The following is an 18,558-nucleotide window of genomic DNA, read 5'->3' as shown; positions in this document are numbered from 1 at the left end:
GTCAACATCCAGGAGGCAATGAGACATTGTGTGTATTCACAGTTCTAAAAGAAGAAAACTACATCCAGGATTTAAGTAAATCCAAGGATTCCACACATGGCAACACTATGGGTCCAAAGCACCATAGAAAACATGCTGTTCCTAGTTAAAAATCTGTGTTCATTAAAATGATACCTCCCATAGAGGAAATGTTAATGGGCTCCATTGTGTTGAAATAAAGGATCCCAGAGAATAAGGCCCAGTTTAAAAGACACTACAACTTCTTGTCTATATGGTGACATTTTAAATTCATAAAGTATCCGGAGCTCTCAGCTTCCATTTAGCTGTTTGGTAATGGAGGCTCTAATTTTCTACCTTGTAGTTCTCATTAATAGTTTTAGGGAGGCTGGTCATGCACCTGGAGCTGTTAGGAACGATGGGGGATGGGCTCAGACCTCACAGTCACTGTAGATCTCCAACAAAAATATCTGATATGGAAAATCTGCTTCCCTAAATAACATTGGCTCAAAGCAAAAGGAAACTTTGTGAAATTAAAACCTTATGTAGTGAGAAAATGCCAAATCTAGCAAACATGTGGGTAGTCTTAGAATACTTACTGTTTAAAAAATAAAATATGGGAAAAATAATGGGAATAGGTTAGATTATATTACAAAATATAATTTATATTTTGGCATAGCTTTGTACACCAATTATATAAATACTTTTGTCAAATTTCTATGATTTGTTCCAACTGGAAATTCTAAATTTATAAAATAAATTCGGACAAGCAGAGGCAGGTAGGCCCGCAGCAGCAGCCAGCAGAGACATACAGGCCGGGTGGTGACCGGCAGAGACACACAGGCCTGGCGGCGGCCCACACAAACAGACAGGCCCGGTGGCAGCAACAGGCAGAGGCAGGTAGGCCCACTGTGGTTGCTGGCAGAGACATACAGGCCTGGCAGTGGCCGGCAGAGACATACAGGACCAGCGGTGGCGACAGGCAGAGGCAGGTAGGCCTGGTGACATTGGCTGGCAGAGACTTACAGGCCCGGCAGCAGACCACAGACACAGACAGGCCTGGTGGTGGTCCACAAAGGTAGACAGGCACAGCAGCAGCGACAAGCAGAGGCAGGCAGGCCCACGGTGGTGGCCTGCAGAGGTAGACTGGCCCGGCAGCAGCAGGCAGGCCTGGTGTGGAGGCAGGCAGACCCAGCAGGCGGCAGCCGAAACACAGTTGCAATAAAGACCAGAAACAGAGCTATTACCCGCTGAAGAGCTAGTGAAAACAAGCTCTTAATCAAGAGCTTAGAACTGAGATGCCTCTAACCCCAACACCTGGGGAAGAAGCTATCTCCAAGGGACAGAACCAGAATGAATCTGAACACTCCTTCTGAGGTCAACCCACGGCCCAGCTGCTGATCCTGCGAAACCCAACAACTTGGAGGTGTTGGTGAGACTACCCCGCTCAGCTGAAATCCATCCAGGAGAGGATTCAGATCCCTACAGTTTGAAGTCTGAAGAAACAAGATCAGCTGAGGAGTTGACAAATGAACAAAATATGACCTGGGAACACAGAAGAAAGTGCTGCCCAGCCACCAAACCAGATCACCAGAATCATAAGTATAGACTTCACCAACTGAGATCAGCTGCTCTTGAAGAAAGAGCCCAATAGCACCAATTTAACCAAGAACTCCTAATGAACCAAGACTAAAAATTAGAACAAGAGAGGCACTCTCAGACACAGACACCACCTGCACTGAGCAGAGGAAGAGATGAATAGATGCCAGTGCAAAAATACAGGTAACAACATAAAGACCTATATGGCAACATCAGAACCTAGTGATCCTATACCTGCAAGACCTGAACATAACAAGACAGAGGAAACAGAATCAATCAATCCTAAAAATGACTTTAAGAAGATGATAGCGGCCCTTAAAGAAGAAATAAAACATTCCTTTAAAGAGGAAATAAAAACGTCCCTTAAAGAGGAAATGAAAAACTCCATTAAAGAGGAAATAAACCTTCCCTTAAAGAGGAAATGAAAAACTCCATTAAAGAGGAAATAATAAACTCCCTTAAAGAAATGGAAGAAAAAATGAACAAAAAATGGGAAGAAATCAAAGAAAGCCAAGAAAAAGCAATTAAACAGATGAAAGAAACCTTCCAAGATCTGAAAAATGAATTTGAGACAACAAAGAAAACACATGCTGAGGGAATGTTGGAAATAGAAATCCTGACTAAACGAACAGGAACTACAGAAACAAGCATTACCAACTGATTGCAAGAGATGGAACAGAGAATCTCTGACACTGAAGACACAATAGAGAAAATAGATTCGTCAGTCAGCACCCACATTCATAAAAGAAACACTACTAAAGTTTAAAACACACATCAAACCCCACACATTAGTAGTGGGAGATTTTAACACACCACTCTCACCAAAAGACAGATCTACCAGACTGAAACTTAACAAAGAAATAAAGGACCTAACAGATTTTATGACTCAAATGGACTTAATAGATATCTACAGAACATCCCATCCTAACACAAAAGAATACACCTTCTCCTCAGCACCCCATGGAACCTTCTCAAAAACTGACCTCATGGTTGGACACAAAACAAATCTCAACAGATACAAAAAATTGGATTAATCTCCTGTATCTTATCAGACCACCATGCCTTAAAGTTAGACCTCAACAACAACAAAAATTACAGAAAACCTACAAAATCATGGAAACTGAATAATGCCCACCTGAAACATCAATGGGTCAAGGAAGAAATAAAGAAAGAAATTAAAGATTTCCAGGATTCAATGAAAATGAAAGTACAACATACCCAAACTTATGGGACACTATGAAAGCAGTGCTAAGAGGAAAATTCATAGCTCTAAATGCACACATAAAGAAGGTGGAGCAATCCCATACCAATGAATTAACAGCACAACTGAAAGCTCTAAAACAAAAAGAAACAAACTCACCCAGGAGAAATAGATGCCAGAAAATAATCAAATTGAGGGGTGAAATCAACAAAATAGAAAACAAGAGAACAATACAAAAAATCAATGAAACAAAGAGTTGGTTCTTTGAAAAAAATCAACAAGATAGACAAACCCCTAGCCAAATTAACCAAAAGGCAAAGAGAGAGCACCCAAATTAATAAAATCAGAAATGAAAAGGGAGACATAACAACAGACAATGAGAAAATCCAGAGAACCACCAGATCATACTTCGAAAAAACCTGTACTCCACAAAAATGGAAAACCAGGAAGAAATGGACAATTTTCTGGATAAATATCACATACCAAAATTAAATCAAGACCAGATAAACCATTTAAATAGACCAATAACCCCTAAAGAAGTAGAAACAGTCATCCAAAGTCTCCCAACTCCAAAAAATAAATAAATAATAAATAAATAAATAAATAAATAAATAAATAAATAAATAAATAAATAAATAAATAAAGCCGGGCGGTGGTGGTGCACGCCTTTAATCCCAGCACTCTGGGGGCAGATCCAGGCAGATTTCTGTAAGTTCGAGGCCAGCCTGGGCTACCAAGTGAGTTCCAGGAAAGGCACAAAGCTACACAGAGAAACCCTGTCTCAAAAAACCAAAAAAAAAAAAAAAAAAAAAAAAGTCTCCCAACCAAAAAAAGCCTAGGACCAGATGATTTCAGTGCAGAATTCTACCAGAGTTTCAAAGAAGAACTAATACCAATACTCTTCAAAGTGTTCCACACAATAGAAACAGAAGGTACACTACCAAACTCTTTTTATGAGGCTACAATTACCCTGATACCCAAACCACACAAAGATGCAACAAAGAAAGAGAACTACGACCAATCTCCCTCATGAACATTGATGCAAAAAATACTCAACAAAATATTGGCAAACCCAATCCAAGAATACATCAAAACAATCATCCATCACGACCAAGTAGGATTCATCCCAGGGATGCAAGGATGGTTCAACATACGAAAATCAGTCAATGTAATACACCATATAAACAAACTGAAAGAAAAAAACCATATGATCATCTCATTAGATGCTGAAAAAGCCTTTGACAAAATCCAACACCCCTTCATGATAAAGGTCTTTGAAAGATCAGGAATACAAGGAACATTTATAAACATAATAAAGGCAATTTATAGCAAGCCAACAGCAAACATCAAATTAAACGGAGAGAAACTCAAAGCGATACCACTAAATTCAGGAACAAGACGAGGCTGTCCACTCTCCCCATATTTATTCAATATAGTACTAGAAGTTCTAGCTAGAGCAATAAGACAACAAAAGGAGATCAAAGGGATACAAATTGGCAAGGAAGAAGTCAAACTTTCACTATTTGCAGGTGATATGATAGTATACATAAGTGACCCCAAAAACTCTACCAGGGAACTCCTACAGCTGATAAACTCCTTCAGTAAAGTGGCAGGATACAAGATCAACTCAAAAAAATCAGTAGCCCTCCTATACACAAATGATAAAAAGGGCTGAGAAAGAAGTCAGAGAAACATCACCCTTTACAATAGCCACACATAATATAAAATACCTTGGGATAACACTAACTAAACAAGTGAAGGACCTTTTTGATAAGAACTTTAAATCTCTACAGAAAGAAATTGAAGAAGATATCAGAAAATGGAAGGATCTCCCATGCTCAGGGATAGGTAGGATTAACATAGTAAAAATGGCAATCTTACCAAAAGCAATCTACAGATACAATGCAATCCCCATCAAAATCCCAAGTCTTCACAGACTTGAAAAGAAAAATACTCAACTTCATATGGAAAAACAAAAGACCCAGGAGAGCTTAAAGAATCCTATACAATAAAGCCGCCTTTGGAGGCATTACCATCCCTGACCTCAAACTCTACTATAGAGCTATAGTAATAAAAACAGCTTGGTACTGGTATAAAAACCGATATACAGACCAATGGAATCAAATTGAAGACCCTGACATTAATCCATGCACATATGAACACCTAGTTTTTGACAAAGGAGCCAAAACTATACAATGGAAAAAAGAAAGTATCTTCAACAAATGGTGCTGGCATAACTGGATCTCAATATGTAAAAGATTACAAATAGATCCATATCTGTCACCATGCACAAAACTCAAGTCCAAGTGGATCAAAGACCTGAACATAAATCCAGTTTCACTAAACTTAATAGAAGAGAAAGTAGGAAGCACTCTTGAATGCATTGGCACCGGAGACCATTTCCTAAATAAAACATCAACAGCACAGACCCTGAGCACAGCAATTAATAAATGGGACCTCTCGAAATTGAGAAGCTTTTGCAGGCAAAAGACACAGTCAATAAGACAAAAAGACAGCCAACAGAATGGGAAAAGATCTTCACCAACCCCACATCTGACAGAGGATTGATCTCCACAGTATATAAAGAACTCAAGAAGGGAAGAGTGCCTCTTTCTTGGGGAAGTTAGTTTTTATAGGCAAAACCCATAAAATTTCTTAGAGGGGAGGAAGTTAGTACGGGTCCATCCTTGATTGGTCAAGTTTTTCCCAGGCCTGGACTTTATCTTATTTTATCTTATCTGTTTGCCCTGTCAGGAGTTTTACAACTCATCTCCGGGGTCTGGTCTTGTTATCTCTGGAGAGGGGCATCTCGTGGTTAATTGGTTACCATCAGACATCCTGACTCTGTTCTTTTGTTCCTGGGGCTGTCACCATCATTTCTGGGGACTTGAAACTGGCCTGGCCTAGATCACAGTCCCCAAAGCCGCCACTGGAGACTTTTAGGTACAGAATGCAAAAGTAAGGTGTTTTCTAAGTTTAGAAGTCTCCAGGGAGGCTCTTCCAAACCTCTCACTCACAGCAGGGAGGTTGGAAGGAGCACTCCCCTTTCTTTGTGAGGCTAGTTCTTAAAGGCACAGACCATATAATTTATTTTAACCCACCTCCCTTTTTAGTCTTTTGGTCGAATATCCTGACTGTTTTCCAAAGTCCCTGTAGCAGATACAGCCACCTGGGGAAAGGGGGTCTAAGTTCTTATCTACACTTAGGAATCCTGGTTTAAGCTTCTCTTTGTCTGTAGGGGATAGAGTGGGGGGGGTTACTGAGGTATCACAGAGCTGGGCACAGATTATGGAGCTGCATCGAGCTGCAGATACAGGTGTGGGCCAGGAGATAATTATAGCTTCCTATTAATTTGAAAAATACCTGGGACCAGCACTTCACAAGAATAAATATGTCCTCTATCTCCATGTTTCAGAGTTCATGGATAATAATGTTTACTGGCTCCATTGCTGTGGTCTCAGGGGAGGCAGAACCTCCTCATTAAGTCAGTCTGTAATGCAACAATGTTTCTCATGTCCACCTTCCATTTAAACACCAGTCATTTCTCACAGTAGTGCCATTACCTGGGACAAAGCCTGTAATACATGAATTTTTGAGTATATTTCAGATTAAAATTATAACATTTGTGCTAGATAAATTCCCAATATTAAGTAAATTCTTAAGGTAAATCAACCAATAAAAGTAGAAGTTGTACTAAATATCACAGGTTAGAAATTTCAATCTGCTGGCCATCTAGTTGCATTGGAGCCTGTAGGAAGACAGATGATCATGGTAGAAAGACAATAATAAGGCAAATCTGGCCTGGAGCATGACTAAAAAGACAGAGCAAAGACACACAATGTCTGTTAGTGACATATTCCCCTTTAATGTTATCATGTATATTGGTGTTGTCCTTGTTGTCCTTGTAATAGTGTATGGACTGAGCAAATTGTATTTACATATTTAGGAGAAAGGGAGCAGGGAAAAGAATTAATTGATGTAATTAAACATTAGTTTGATAAAAATAAAAAGCTTCAGGAAGTGCTAAAATCATCAGAAGGAATCATCAATTATTACTAGTATCAGGTTCAGTGGGAATGTAGTGAGGACATTTTAAAGTTTGACTTCTATGATATTAGATGACACAATAGATCCCCTAACCATGGTGGGAAGCCTGAGGGCTGCTAAGCCCTGACCTAAAGCCATCAAGTTTTTCTCACAGACAAAGAAGGAACTGAAGTCAAACAGCCTTTGGGAATCATGAGCAGGGACACTCAGTGTCAATAATCCTTACCATGAGAAGAGGAAAACAAAGCTCCCTGGAGAAGATCAAAAAGACCAGGGAAGTGTGAGGACCTGTTATATGCTAATTGCTTATGCTCTACATATCAAAGCCATAACCCCAGTACCTCATAATGTGACTGTATTTGAACAGGGTCTTTAAAGGGGTAAAGGTCAATTGAGTCATTGGTGTGAACCTTAACCCACTGTGACTGGTTAAATTTCAATAAATGGAGAAGTTCCACAGAGACAGGTTGAAGTAAGATCCTGTGTAGAAGGAAGTAGAAGGTACAATTTACAACAGGAGAGGCATCGTGGAAGAAAGTGGCTCAGTGGACATCTTGACCCTGGTGTCCAGCCTCCAGAACTATGAGGAAATGAATGTCTATTGTATTGGTCTCCAGCCTAGGGTACATTGCCATGGCAACCATAGAAACAGAAAACCAGCCACTGGTAAGACAAAGTGATAGTACAGCCCCTCAAAGCAGCAGCACTTGTTGAGAAGTCTGTGGTCAGATGAGGAAGGAACTGGAGGAGAGAGGACAGAATGAGGAACCTAAGTGAGAAGGAATGGTGGCTGAGCATTGCAGAGACACTTCCCTCTGGCCATGTCACTGGCCTGCATGTCAGCCTCAGTGTGCCAGGAAGTGAGCAGTGATAAGCATGGAGCCAGGCCATCAGCTGCTTTGGGACTGACTTATTCTCTGATAGGACTCTGAGTTATATTGATTTAAGTGGGATTCTGCTGAAAGTAACTTTGTCAGTTTTAATATTGGAGAAATTTAATTATTGTGTTCTAATAATTTTCTGATAGGATGTTTCTGTTCACCTGTTGCAACAGATGGACTCACAAAGCAGTACTCAGGACACTGCCTCTAGAAAATGAACAATGTTCTGAACTTCTCTCCTTTGTCAGTCCTGGTGTTTACCTGGAGTCCTTTAGTTCTATTCACAGTGAAGGGACACTAGCCCACTAGAGCATGTGGCCTGGCAGACATTGACCTTCTCCCCAGTTCCCTCTGCCTTAATAAAAACCATCAGATTATATTCCTGAAGCTAGCCCCAAGGTCTATTCACTTATTTGGACAATCCCTCCTCCTAAGGCTAACTTCCAAGGTCAGGCTATCAAAGAATTGAAATCAAGCACTCAAAAGCCTTCCTTGACTCAACTAATTATCATCCTCAATTAAAATTAAGCACCTCATCTTAATATGGGTTTCCCATTTTACCTTTATAGAATGCAGTGTTCCTATGTGCCACATCTGTCTCCCTTCTATCCAGAGGCAGTCCTTTGTCTTTCCAGGACAAATATCCCTGTCCCCTTTCTCTGGTTCCCTTTCCCTTCTCCCTTTTCCTCTGTCTCTGTCTTTGTCCCTTATCCCCACCCTCTGTTCCTCTGGGGCAAATAAATCCCCCCCTGTCATCTTGGCAAATAAAGTGCTGAGAACTTGGTCTTGAGGGTCCTAAGCTCATACTTTTCCTTTCTTTGGTGCTAAAACCCATGAGTCAGTCTACAGGATCCCTTAGCACCTCCAGCACAGTACTTGTACATTCAGCCCTCCTTATGCCCAATCTCATCCAACAGCAGCAGACTGGCAAATTCCCCCTCCCTTGTTCTCCTTAATGATTCCCAGGTTATCAGGTTGACCCTGCTCTGTCCCATGGTATTCTGGAGACTGCACCCCACCACAGCCTTCATTGGTTATGGTGGACTCCCTTGGAGAACCCATAGACACATTCTGTTTAGTTTGGTTTGTTTGGAAGTTGTCCTTTCTCTTTTGAAGGCCACACTGCCAGAATCCAGTGCTCTTTCTTAAACCTCTGAAAATCCTGTCTGACAGTTCCTGGATTGTCTTGCTCTTTGTGACAGAGATTGAGTAACAGGTATCCCTCCCAGAGGACTCTGGCTGTTCCAGACCAAAGAAAGCCCTAGGCTCTCAACCCTTGCCCAAGGTCACAATTAGCACAGAGAATCCATATTCTCCATCATGACTGAAAAATTCCAACATGAACTCAAAATTACTGATACATCCTAATATTCAAAAATAGCCCTTATGCTCCCTAAGATCAGTCAAATTAAAACCTTTACAATTCTATGGGCATAAGGACCAAAACAAGGAGATAAAGCCCCTTTCCTTCTTGGAGACCTCTCAAGTCTCCACCTGTCCCTGCCTTCTGCCTCCTGTCTCTGGGAACTCCTATGCTTCCTCGTGTCTCTAGCTGCTTTTCTGCCCACTTCTAATCACAGTTCCAAACTTTCCCCTTCCATTTTCTGGTCCTCCAAACATCTGCAGCAGTTCTGCGGGAACACTGTCACTAATAAACTGTCCTGCACTCTACCCAACCCCAACCCTATAGCTTGCTGGCAGTCACAACAGCAGAATCCCCCAGTCAGCTCATGACATGCTGCAACGAAGGGAAAGCCATGCCCTCAGCCTCTGGTTTGCTGCAATCTCAGCAGACCATGCCAGCCACTTCTGCCATAGGTGTGTGGCCACTCTTCCTCTTCCCCACCAGGTACCAGAGCCACAGGCCATGCCCCTCAGGCCTGAGCCTCCAACAACTACCACCACAGGGCAAACCACAGGCCACAGCCCCCACATCCCCCACCATGGCCATGACCTTCATTGCTGTTGACAAAACATTATTGCCACTTACAACTGTTAACCTCTTTATCCTGCTCTGACACAGATTGCTGTCCTTTCAGATTCCCTCTCCTAGCCTGTCCTTTTCCCTGAGTTGCCACAGGGTCTTTGGCTGCCCTGCCCACTCAGCTCTGCTGGGCCCAGCAGCTGGTCAGTCTCTCCAACTTTCCTTGACAACCAGTAACCCAAACAAACCCACCAGCCTCCTCCATGGCTGCTGCAGCCCCCGATGCCATCCCTGCCCATCCCATCCCCAGCTCCTGGTCACTGACTCTCATGCCAGCCAGCCTCCTCTGTCAAGGTCAGCCATACTTCCCTCCTGACACTTTCTCAGTTTAACCCTTTCTGTCCTGAAACTCCTCCTGCAGCTTACACAAATAGAGTTCCAAAATATCTTGTACATTAACTCTGTACTACACTCAAAGCTTCCCTTCTACAAAATGTCATTTTTCTACCCTCTTCTCCTTAAAATATCTCCCACAGTCCAACCCCCATCACTGCCATAGCTCTGAAAACCATCTCAGCCCCATGATGTCCCATTATGCTGTCCTGAAACCAAATTCCCTGTATCAGCCACTGGCTCCTGCCACACTTGCTCTCCTGTGTCCCCTGTCAGCTCAGCCTCTGCTGTTGAACCTCTACAGCCACTGCCTCCTCCCTCTTCTCTTCCTAAAGCCATGTTCTCCACTATTAATTACTTCATGATCCTTCTTACCTTACACCTCCCTCAGCCAAGGCCCTGGCTACTTTCCCAACTTAATAACCCTTTCCTGTCCTGACACTGCCTGCAGCTTTAACTCAGACATATAAAACAAGCATGATAAAGAGACATGCCAGCTCCTGGCAACACCCCTAATCTCCTCTAAACAAAGATGATGGGCACTAAAGAACCCTCACATGGAGCTTGCTTTAAATGAAACAAAGCTGGCTACTGGGTGAAAAACTGCCCTTCCCTTTATTGCTGCCTTGGCCCTGTCCAAACTGTGGACAAGCAGGATACTAAGGAGTTGATTGCCTTACTTCGCCTAGACTAAGTAGCCCCTCCCTCAGGTTCCTACTCTACAGGAAAGTCTGTTGGATCTTCTCAGCCTGGTAGCCAAAGGCTGATGCTGTCCTGGGACCCCTGCCCCAACAGTCATGGAGGCACCTAGGGTAACTGAGCAGGTAGCCAGTAAGTCTCTTCATTTTGATTGATACAAAAGCCATTTAAATTGTACTTTGTATACAGATTTATCGTTCTCAGGTCTCCAATGACATTGATGACTAACTGTAGCTTGAACAACACAAACACTCAGTCCATTTCACATATATATTTTACCTTGTTGAGAGTCTTCAAACTAAGAAAGATTTGGAGTTTCTGACGGTTATGAGAAACAGACAAGTAAATTATGTAGGACAAGGAAAATGAATGTTGCAAGGTATGTAGGTCTAAGATAAGTTTAAAGTTATGACAGTATATGTGTTAAGGTCTGAAGATATGAGAGTTTAAGTAAGTTGTAAGATTTGAGAACGTGATTTATGGGGCCGAGAAAAAAAATTTAAGCTTTATGAGAAGTTGGTTTGATTTCTTTCCTTTCCATGCTAACTCCTCTCCCTCACCCACAGTCAGAATATACACCCAGTCCTCCAGATTCCCCCCAGGGCCCCCCTTACTTTGCTCCTTTCAAGTTTTTTTCTCCTTATTCTCTCATGTCCTATTCCCTTACTAGAATAGTATGTCTGCTCCAAAATTGACATAAATTTTGCCTTTTACTGGACAGCAGCTCTCAGGATACTCCTGCATCCCTCCTCTTTCTTTCATCAAGAATCCCCAAACCTCTCTCATCCTCACCTTCTTTATCCAGTACCTGCCACTGTATGGGGTACCACCTCGACTTCCCTAGATTCACATCATAAATCCCTCTCTATTAAACACAAGAACCCTTCTGCCCACATTTCTGAACCCAATACTCTCTTTTCTTAGCCTCTGCCTAGACCTCAAAACCATTGTTTCTATGCCCCAACTCCTTACAATACTCCCATATTAACTGTAAAACAAAAACAAACAAACAACAACAACAACAAAAAAACTCAACTGAGCCTTTCACCTGGTACATAACCTGTGCTCCATAAATGCTACTGTTGTCCCTGTACACTGTTAAGTCTCTAACCCTTTGGCTATCCTCTCCTTTATCCCTGACAACACCAACCATTCACTTTTCAGTCCTAAATATTAAATATATTTCTTCTCAATACTCCAGGATGTCCAGTCCTATGTTGTTTTGAAAGAAAATAGCCCCCAAAGGGAGGGGCACTATTAAGAGGTGTGATCTTTTTGGAGGAATTATGTCACTTTGGGTGTAGGTGTGGCTTTGAGCTTTTTTTTTTTTTCCTTTTGCTCAAGCTTGTCTCAGTGTGACTGTCAGTCACCTTTCTGTTGCCTGCAAGATGTAGGACTCTCATCTATGCCTCCAGCAGCACATCTGCCTGCAGGCCACATACTCCCCACAGAATGATAATAGATAACCTCTGAAACTATAAGCAAGCCACCCCAACTAAATGTTTTCTTTATAGGAATTGCCATGGTCATGGTGTCCTTTCACAGCAAAACACAAAAAACAAAACAAAGAAACAAACAAAAAACCCTAACTAAGACAACTCCCAAGACCATTTTTGCCTTCACATAGTCAGATCCTGATACTCAATAATCCTGACAACTGACCTGGACTTTCCTTCCCCAGGGATTCAGAGACAGTCCCCAACTTTTTGGTGAGACATATACTACAGACTCAGCCTGCCTACCCCCTTTTCCTCCTGTGAGCTTCGGTATATAGATAACCTCCTTCTTTACAGTCCTTGCCTCTCTGTTAGCACATCTGACACCACCTCACTCCTAAAATTCCTCAGCTCCAGGAGTTACCTGGTCTCACCTTCCAAAGCTCAACTCTCCTCTTCCAAGTCAACTATCTTAGATTCTTTTTCAAGCCAAACCACAGACACCTCATTTTAAACCTTCTTGCCCATCTTCACTCCTTATCTCTGCCCTCATGGCCATTTTCCTCTGCTCATGGGCTCCTGGATACCCAATCCTAGTAAATCCTCTATAACAAGCCACTACTCGGCCTTCTCCTTCCTCCCATCCACAAATAATTCCTTAAATTTAAGGCATTCTCCTTTCTATTCTAGTTTTCTCCCTCCCAGATCTATGAAAACCTTTCCATAATTACACTTCCAAAGCACACAAACACTTCTTAAAACTAACCTTTGCCCCTTTTCACTTACCTCTCCAAAACTCTAGGTAACACCATCCATTGACTGACCTTGTCTGTGAGCTCTTGCTCACCTCTAAGTCAAACACACTCTGGGATCACTTCTCACAACCTAATGATCCCCTCTCACTACCTACTCCCCCAATATCTGCCTCAGCCGCTAAACCTCTTTCACCCTCTCAGATTCCATCCCTCCAAACTTCTCTTCTCAAAAGCTCATCACTCATACTCCTTACCTATCCCCACCTCAGTCACTCCACACTTACCCCTTTGCCTCGATGTTCCCCAGATCCTCTACACTCCGGTCTCAAACTCTCAAAGACTTCCTCCCCCATCCCTCTCATATACTTGTTCCCTTGATCATCAAAGTCCCCCTTTGGGAACCAAAGCCATGCTCCCTCAACCTTTCCACACCAACCCCAAAAACCTATTACATACTGTCCCTCTCACCATTTGCCAAAAGCCTCCTAAATTATATCCTCCCCAACACAACCAGACCCTGCTTTCAGATAACAGTTGTTCCCCAAATAACCTTATATAGCCAATCTAAATGTTCCTGGCTCCTTTCATGAACTTCAAACAGACCCCAAACAAATACGCCTGTCAATCAACAGCTTGTTTTCCTACCTATTGCCTATTCCTATATGTGGGATCTCTCACCCTTTCCCTGGGATCTCTATCCTTTCTGTTGTCTTGGATTCCTCTTCCCAACCACCAGGACCATGGTTTTAATAGTTAAACTTAACAGTTTCAAATGTACATCCAAGACAAAAATTCTTCTAAACTCCTTACCTTTACCTTTTTCCTTAGCCTATTTGTCCCAGCAGATTTCAAATCAACTACAGCCTGCTCCAACAACCCCAGAGCCAGCCACAGCTGTCTCCTAATAATCTACATTTTGGTCCATCGTCACGTCACAGACTACAAATCCTTAGCCTCAGAATCTGGTCCTGAAAAACCTGGGCATCAACTGACACAGCCTGCTCCTCCTGCCCTTCACCAACAATCCAGCTTCATTGATCCCCTAAAAAACAATGTCCCAATGTCAGCAGAAATCAGCCAGAGAGAATGACACCCAGTTACCCAACACTCAGCCATCCAATAATAAAACAGAATGGTGGGGATGAAGAAACACTAGACTACTTGAGAATGTGCCTCTGGCAGCCCTTGCCCTTCTCAGTTCTCTCTGCCTTGTTACAAACCATCAGATCACTTTTCTGAAGCTAGCTCCCAAGGTCTATTCACTTGTTTGGACAATCCCTTCTTCTGAGGCAAACTTCCAATGTCCAGCTATCAAAGTATTGAAATAAAGCACTCAAAAGCCCTCCTTGACTCAACTAATTAACATGCCCAATTAAAATTAAGGACCTCATCCTAACACAGGTTTCCCATTTTACCTTTATAAATTGCCATTTTCTTCCTATGTGCTATATCTGTCTCCCTTCTATCCAGAGGCAGTCCTTTGTCTCTCCAGGACAAATGTCCCTGATCCCTTTCCTTGGTTTCCTTTCCCTTCTCCCTCTTACTCTATCTCCTGTCTTTGTCCCCTATCCCTACCCTATGTCACTCTCGGGCTAATAAATCTCCTTTGTGCTGAGAATTTTGTCTGGGAACCTGATCTTGGGGGTCCTGAGGCAATATTTTTCCTTTCACACAGAAGTAGCCCAGAGGCAGGGAGATGATTGTCCTCTTGGGACATGCTTACCTGTGAGTCTCAGCAGTAGGGTCAATAGCAGGACACTGTGAAGAGTATGAGGCCAGGAATCAAGGTCAAACATGTTGTAAGCTAAGGAACTTGCTCTGGCCAGTGTCTGTGCTGATGAGATCCCAGGTTCTGATCTGCAAATAAAAGAGGTGCTGTGTCTTATTCTGTATAAAGGATGTGACTGTGTTATGATGAAACAGGAACCATACTGGTTATTTTGAAATAGTTACATAGCATTGCAGGCAAATGCAAGAGAGGAGTTATTTGTCATTCATTTTTAGAGGGACTCAGATAATGCCTAGGAAAAGTAATCTTTTCTCTTTCTCTGGAACCTATACTAGACCCACTTGGTCTCAAGACATCTTGTCTTAGTAACTCACCATTGGAATCCAGGACAAAAGGATGTTTTCTTTATCAAGATGATAGGAGACCTAAAAGAGGAAATGAAAAATTCCCTTAAAGAAATGGAGGAAAAGACAGACAAAAAATTGGAGGAATTCAAGAAATCTCTTAAAGAAAGTCAAGAAACTCAAGAAAACAACAATCAAATGGGTGAACGAAACAGTTCAAGACTTGAAAATTGAAATAGAAGCAATAAAGAAAACACAAACTGAGGCAATTCAGGAAAAGGAAAATCTGAGTAAACGAACAGAAAGTACAGAGACAAACATAACCAACAGAATTCAAGAAATGGAAAAGAGAATCTCAGGCGGCGAGGATACGACAGAGAAAAAAGCTTCATCGGTCAAAGAAAATGATAAATCAAGCAAATTTTTAACACAAAATATGTTGTTGACTTCCCATGGGAGGCCTTACCCTCTCTGAGGAGTGGATGGGGGTTGGGATGGGGGGAAGGTGGGAGATGAGCAGGAGGAGTTGAGGGAGGGCAAACTATGGTTGTTATATAAGATAAAAAACTTTTAAATAAAAAAGATAATTAAAAAAAGAAAGATATGTGTGTAGGTGGAAGTTTCCTGTCCCACCAGCCCACTTCCAAATAAACACACTGAGTCTTAATATTAATTATAAATTTTAAGCTGATAGCTCAGCCTTATTACTAACTACCTCTTACAACTTAACCCATTTCAATTAATATTTGTGCTGCCTTGAGGCTCATGGCTTTTACCTCTATCCCATTGTGTGTCTGACTTGTTCTGCATCTGGCTGGCAACTTCTTCATCCTAGCATCTTTAGTTTGGTTGTCCTGCCTATACTTCCTGCCTGCCTACTGGTCAATCAGCTTTTTATTAACAATGAGAGCAATACATATCTACAGTGCACACAAACTGTCTCACAGTATATGTGTTATTGCAGTTGTATTATTATTTTGTTTTCTGTTTTTATTCTTAATCTTATTTTGTGTTTCAATAACTATAGCTTTATTTTCATTGTATATTTTCTTGTCTATGCTTATCCCATTCCACAATCTCAAGGGTTCCTTCCAGTAGTCTCTGTAGGTTTATTTTTCTGGACATGAATTTTTTAGCCTGCTTATGTCATGTTCACATGGCCCCATCTTGGATCTTTTAATCTTTGCACAAAAATTCTCTTCCCAGTGATGCTAAGTTAAGTTCTTCTCCTCTACAGATTCTCTTTATTTCTTTAGGTATCTAGATATTATCCTCCTATCATGTATCATTTTTAAATATAGTATGCTATTTACATATTTATTGTTTATTGTAATTTCCCTTAGTAGAAGTTAAATTCCTTATGGACAACTATACTGTCTCTTTTATTCATCAATGATACACATGTTCCTGTAACAGTATCTGGATCATTATGGTAACTATTCAATAAATATTTTCATCCTGTATGAGTTGCTCAGTGTGAAATCTTCCCATGTTAACAAAGTACATTTTTTTTTTTTTCGAGACAGGGTTTCTCTGTGTAGCTTTGCGTCTTTCCTGGGACTCACTTGGTGGCCCAGGCTGGCCTCGAACTCACAGAGATTCGCCTGCCTCTGCCTCCTGAGTGCTGGGATTAAAGGCATGCGCCACCACCGCCTGGCAACAAAGTACATTTTTAAATGGATGATGATGTTGAAGTTGTGAGAGACCCAGTTTCTATGTATACAGCCTTGTTAAAAGAAGACATTTTCACTTAAGGAAGATTCTGAAAAAGTCCAGGAGAAGAAAAATCATCTCTCTTCTTAGTCAACTCTCCTCAGTACTCATGAGAGTACTGGAGAAAGCTCATAGGAATGATGAAAGTACCTGAGAAAATTAATGGTGAATCCATAACTGCAGTCACACTATCCGAAATTGAACCACAGCTCTAGTAGTTGCTATTTAGGGACTTTGAAGCTCTTCATACCTCTGTTTGTCCATGCACTAGTGTAAAAGGTGTACTTACTTTGGATACATACCCACAGAGCTATAATGTGCTTCCTTAATACCTGCCACATGGTTTTTATGAAATGGAAAAGTTCTTAGTTAATTTCTTGAGCCAGGTATTATTTTTCTTACATTAGATGATTAGAGTATCTACATAGAGACATGGGGATAGACATGAATATGGAGCTGGAGACAGATCTAGACATAGATGTGTATATGAATATAGATGTGGACCAGCCGATAAACATAGCTGTGGATATTATTGTAGATTGCTATCTTTCTTTTGCTGTTCTGGCAAATACCTAATGAAAATATTTTGGAGGAGGAATGATTTCTTTGGCCTCCAGTTTTGGGTGATCAGTGTGTGGTTGACTGGCTCCTTTGCTATGCTGCGGTGCAGGAGTAGATGGTAGAGAGAAGTTGCTTATTTCATGATGACCATGAAGTAGAGAGAAGCATGAATAAATATGTGCTAAGTATTGCCTTCAGAACTCTGTCTTCTCTAACCTACTTCCTCTAGACTGACCTGAACCCTTAATATTCAGTCTCCCAAAATAGTGCTATAAGCTGCTTGAAAAAACTTGAAACCAGATTTTAGAGTCAAAGTGTAGCATCTATGTTAGACAGCTTCCTAATAATGTAGTTATTGGCAATGAAATTTCTGAAGCTAATAAAGAGAAGTTTGTTACAGTTTAATAATTTTTGATTGATCAGTGGCCTGCTTGTTTTTGGACCTGTGGAAAGACATGTCAGTGCAGTAGTAAGATCATGGTAAAGTAAAGAAGAACTGCTGTAACATTAACAAAAATAGAAAATGGACCAGGTAACCATCATCAGGCATGCACCCATCTACCTGAGAGGTGGCTCCCCATATACTCCCAAGAAAGGTCTCACAATATTCTAGTAAATCTACACTAGGGACCAAGCCATTAAGACCCATGTGCCATTAGGGAACATATCAAATGTATTGCATTTGTAATCTCTGTCTATAAATTCCTCCTTTCCTCCCATGAATGCAAGAGTAAAACAAAGGCAGTAATCTACCAAAGTTCAGCCTTGAGAAAAAGTTATTTACGAAGAGGAAAGTTTGCTTTCTGTAAGCATTTAGGGAAGCTAAAGAGTTGGAAGAGAAGGAGAAGTGGGTGGTGACCAATATTGGGTGAAACAGAACTGAAACTAAGTACTGTTTAAATATTTTGCAAATTGAAAAATTAAAGTAACAGTAAAGAAAGATATTTTTAAAATTCCTGTTTGTTTGTATATACACTGATGCACAAATACACACACACAGGATTGTGTATACACAAATATGTAAAAATGTGCCTTCCCATGATATTATATAAGGTCATTTTAAGGACATTAAATTTTAGCATTATGGATATCTCAATAAAGTATATGCAGAGAAAGGCAACATGTATTTTATAGGTATACACACTCTCTTCTCATTGTAGTCATTTAATGCTTAGTCACAATTTTCACCCTGATTGTGATGAAAATCTCTTTGAAAATTAGTAAGTCATTGTTCTGAATGTGCCTTTGTCTTGTGAAATCAGAAGTCATGCTGGACAAA

At 41.2% G+C, this 18,558-nt stretch overlaps 2 protein-coding genes across 2 annotated transcripts in view; one reads left to right on the top strand and one right to left on the bottom strand.

Moving 5' to 3' along the window:
* LOC102903903 (signal-regulatory protein beta-1-like) overlaps positions 1–14,807 on the bottom strand; it is a 35,039-nt gene extending 20,232 nt beyond the window's left edge. Inside the window, exon 1 of the mRNA XM_076563846.1 lies at positions 14,656–14,807. Coding sequence (XP_076419961.1) covers positions 14,656–14,728 — 73 coding nt within the window. The 5' untranslated portion in view covers positions 14,729–14,807. The remainder of the gene's footprint in view (positions 1–14,655) is intronic.
* The window catches only part of LOC143266765 (uncharacterized), a 401,183-nt gene that overhangs the window by 260,694 nt on the left and 121,931 nt on the right, over positions 1–18,558 (top strand). The gene's annotated exons all lie outside the window — the stretch shown is intronic.

Source organism: Peromyscus maniculatus, chromosome 2 (genome assembly GCF_049852395.1).
Source record: "Peromyscus maniculatus bairdii isolate BWxNUB_F1_BW_parent chromosome 2, HU_Pman_BW_mat_3.1, whole genome shotgun sequence".
Taxonomy (NCBI): domain Eukaryota; kingdom Metazoa; phylum Chordata; class Mammalia; order Rodentia; family Cricetidae; genus Peromyscus; species Peromyscus maniculatus.
This window is presented reverse-complemented; position numbering and strand designations above follow the sequence as displayed.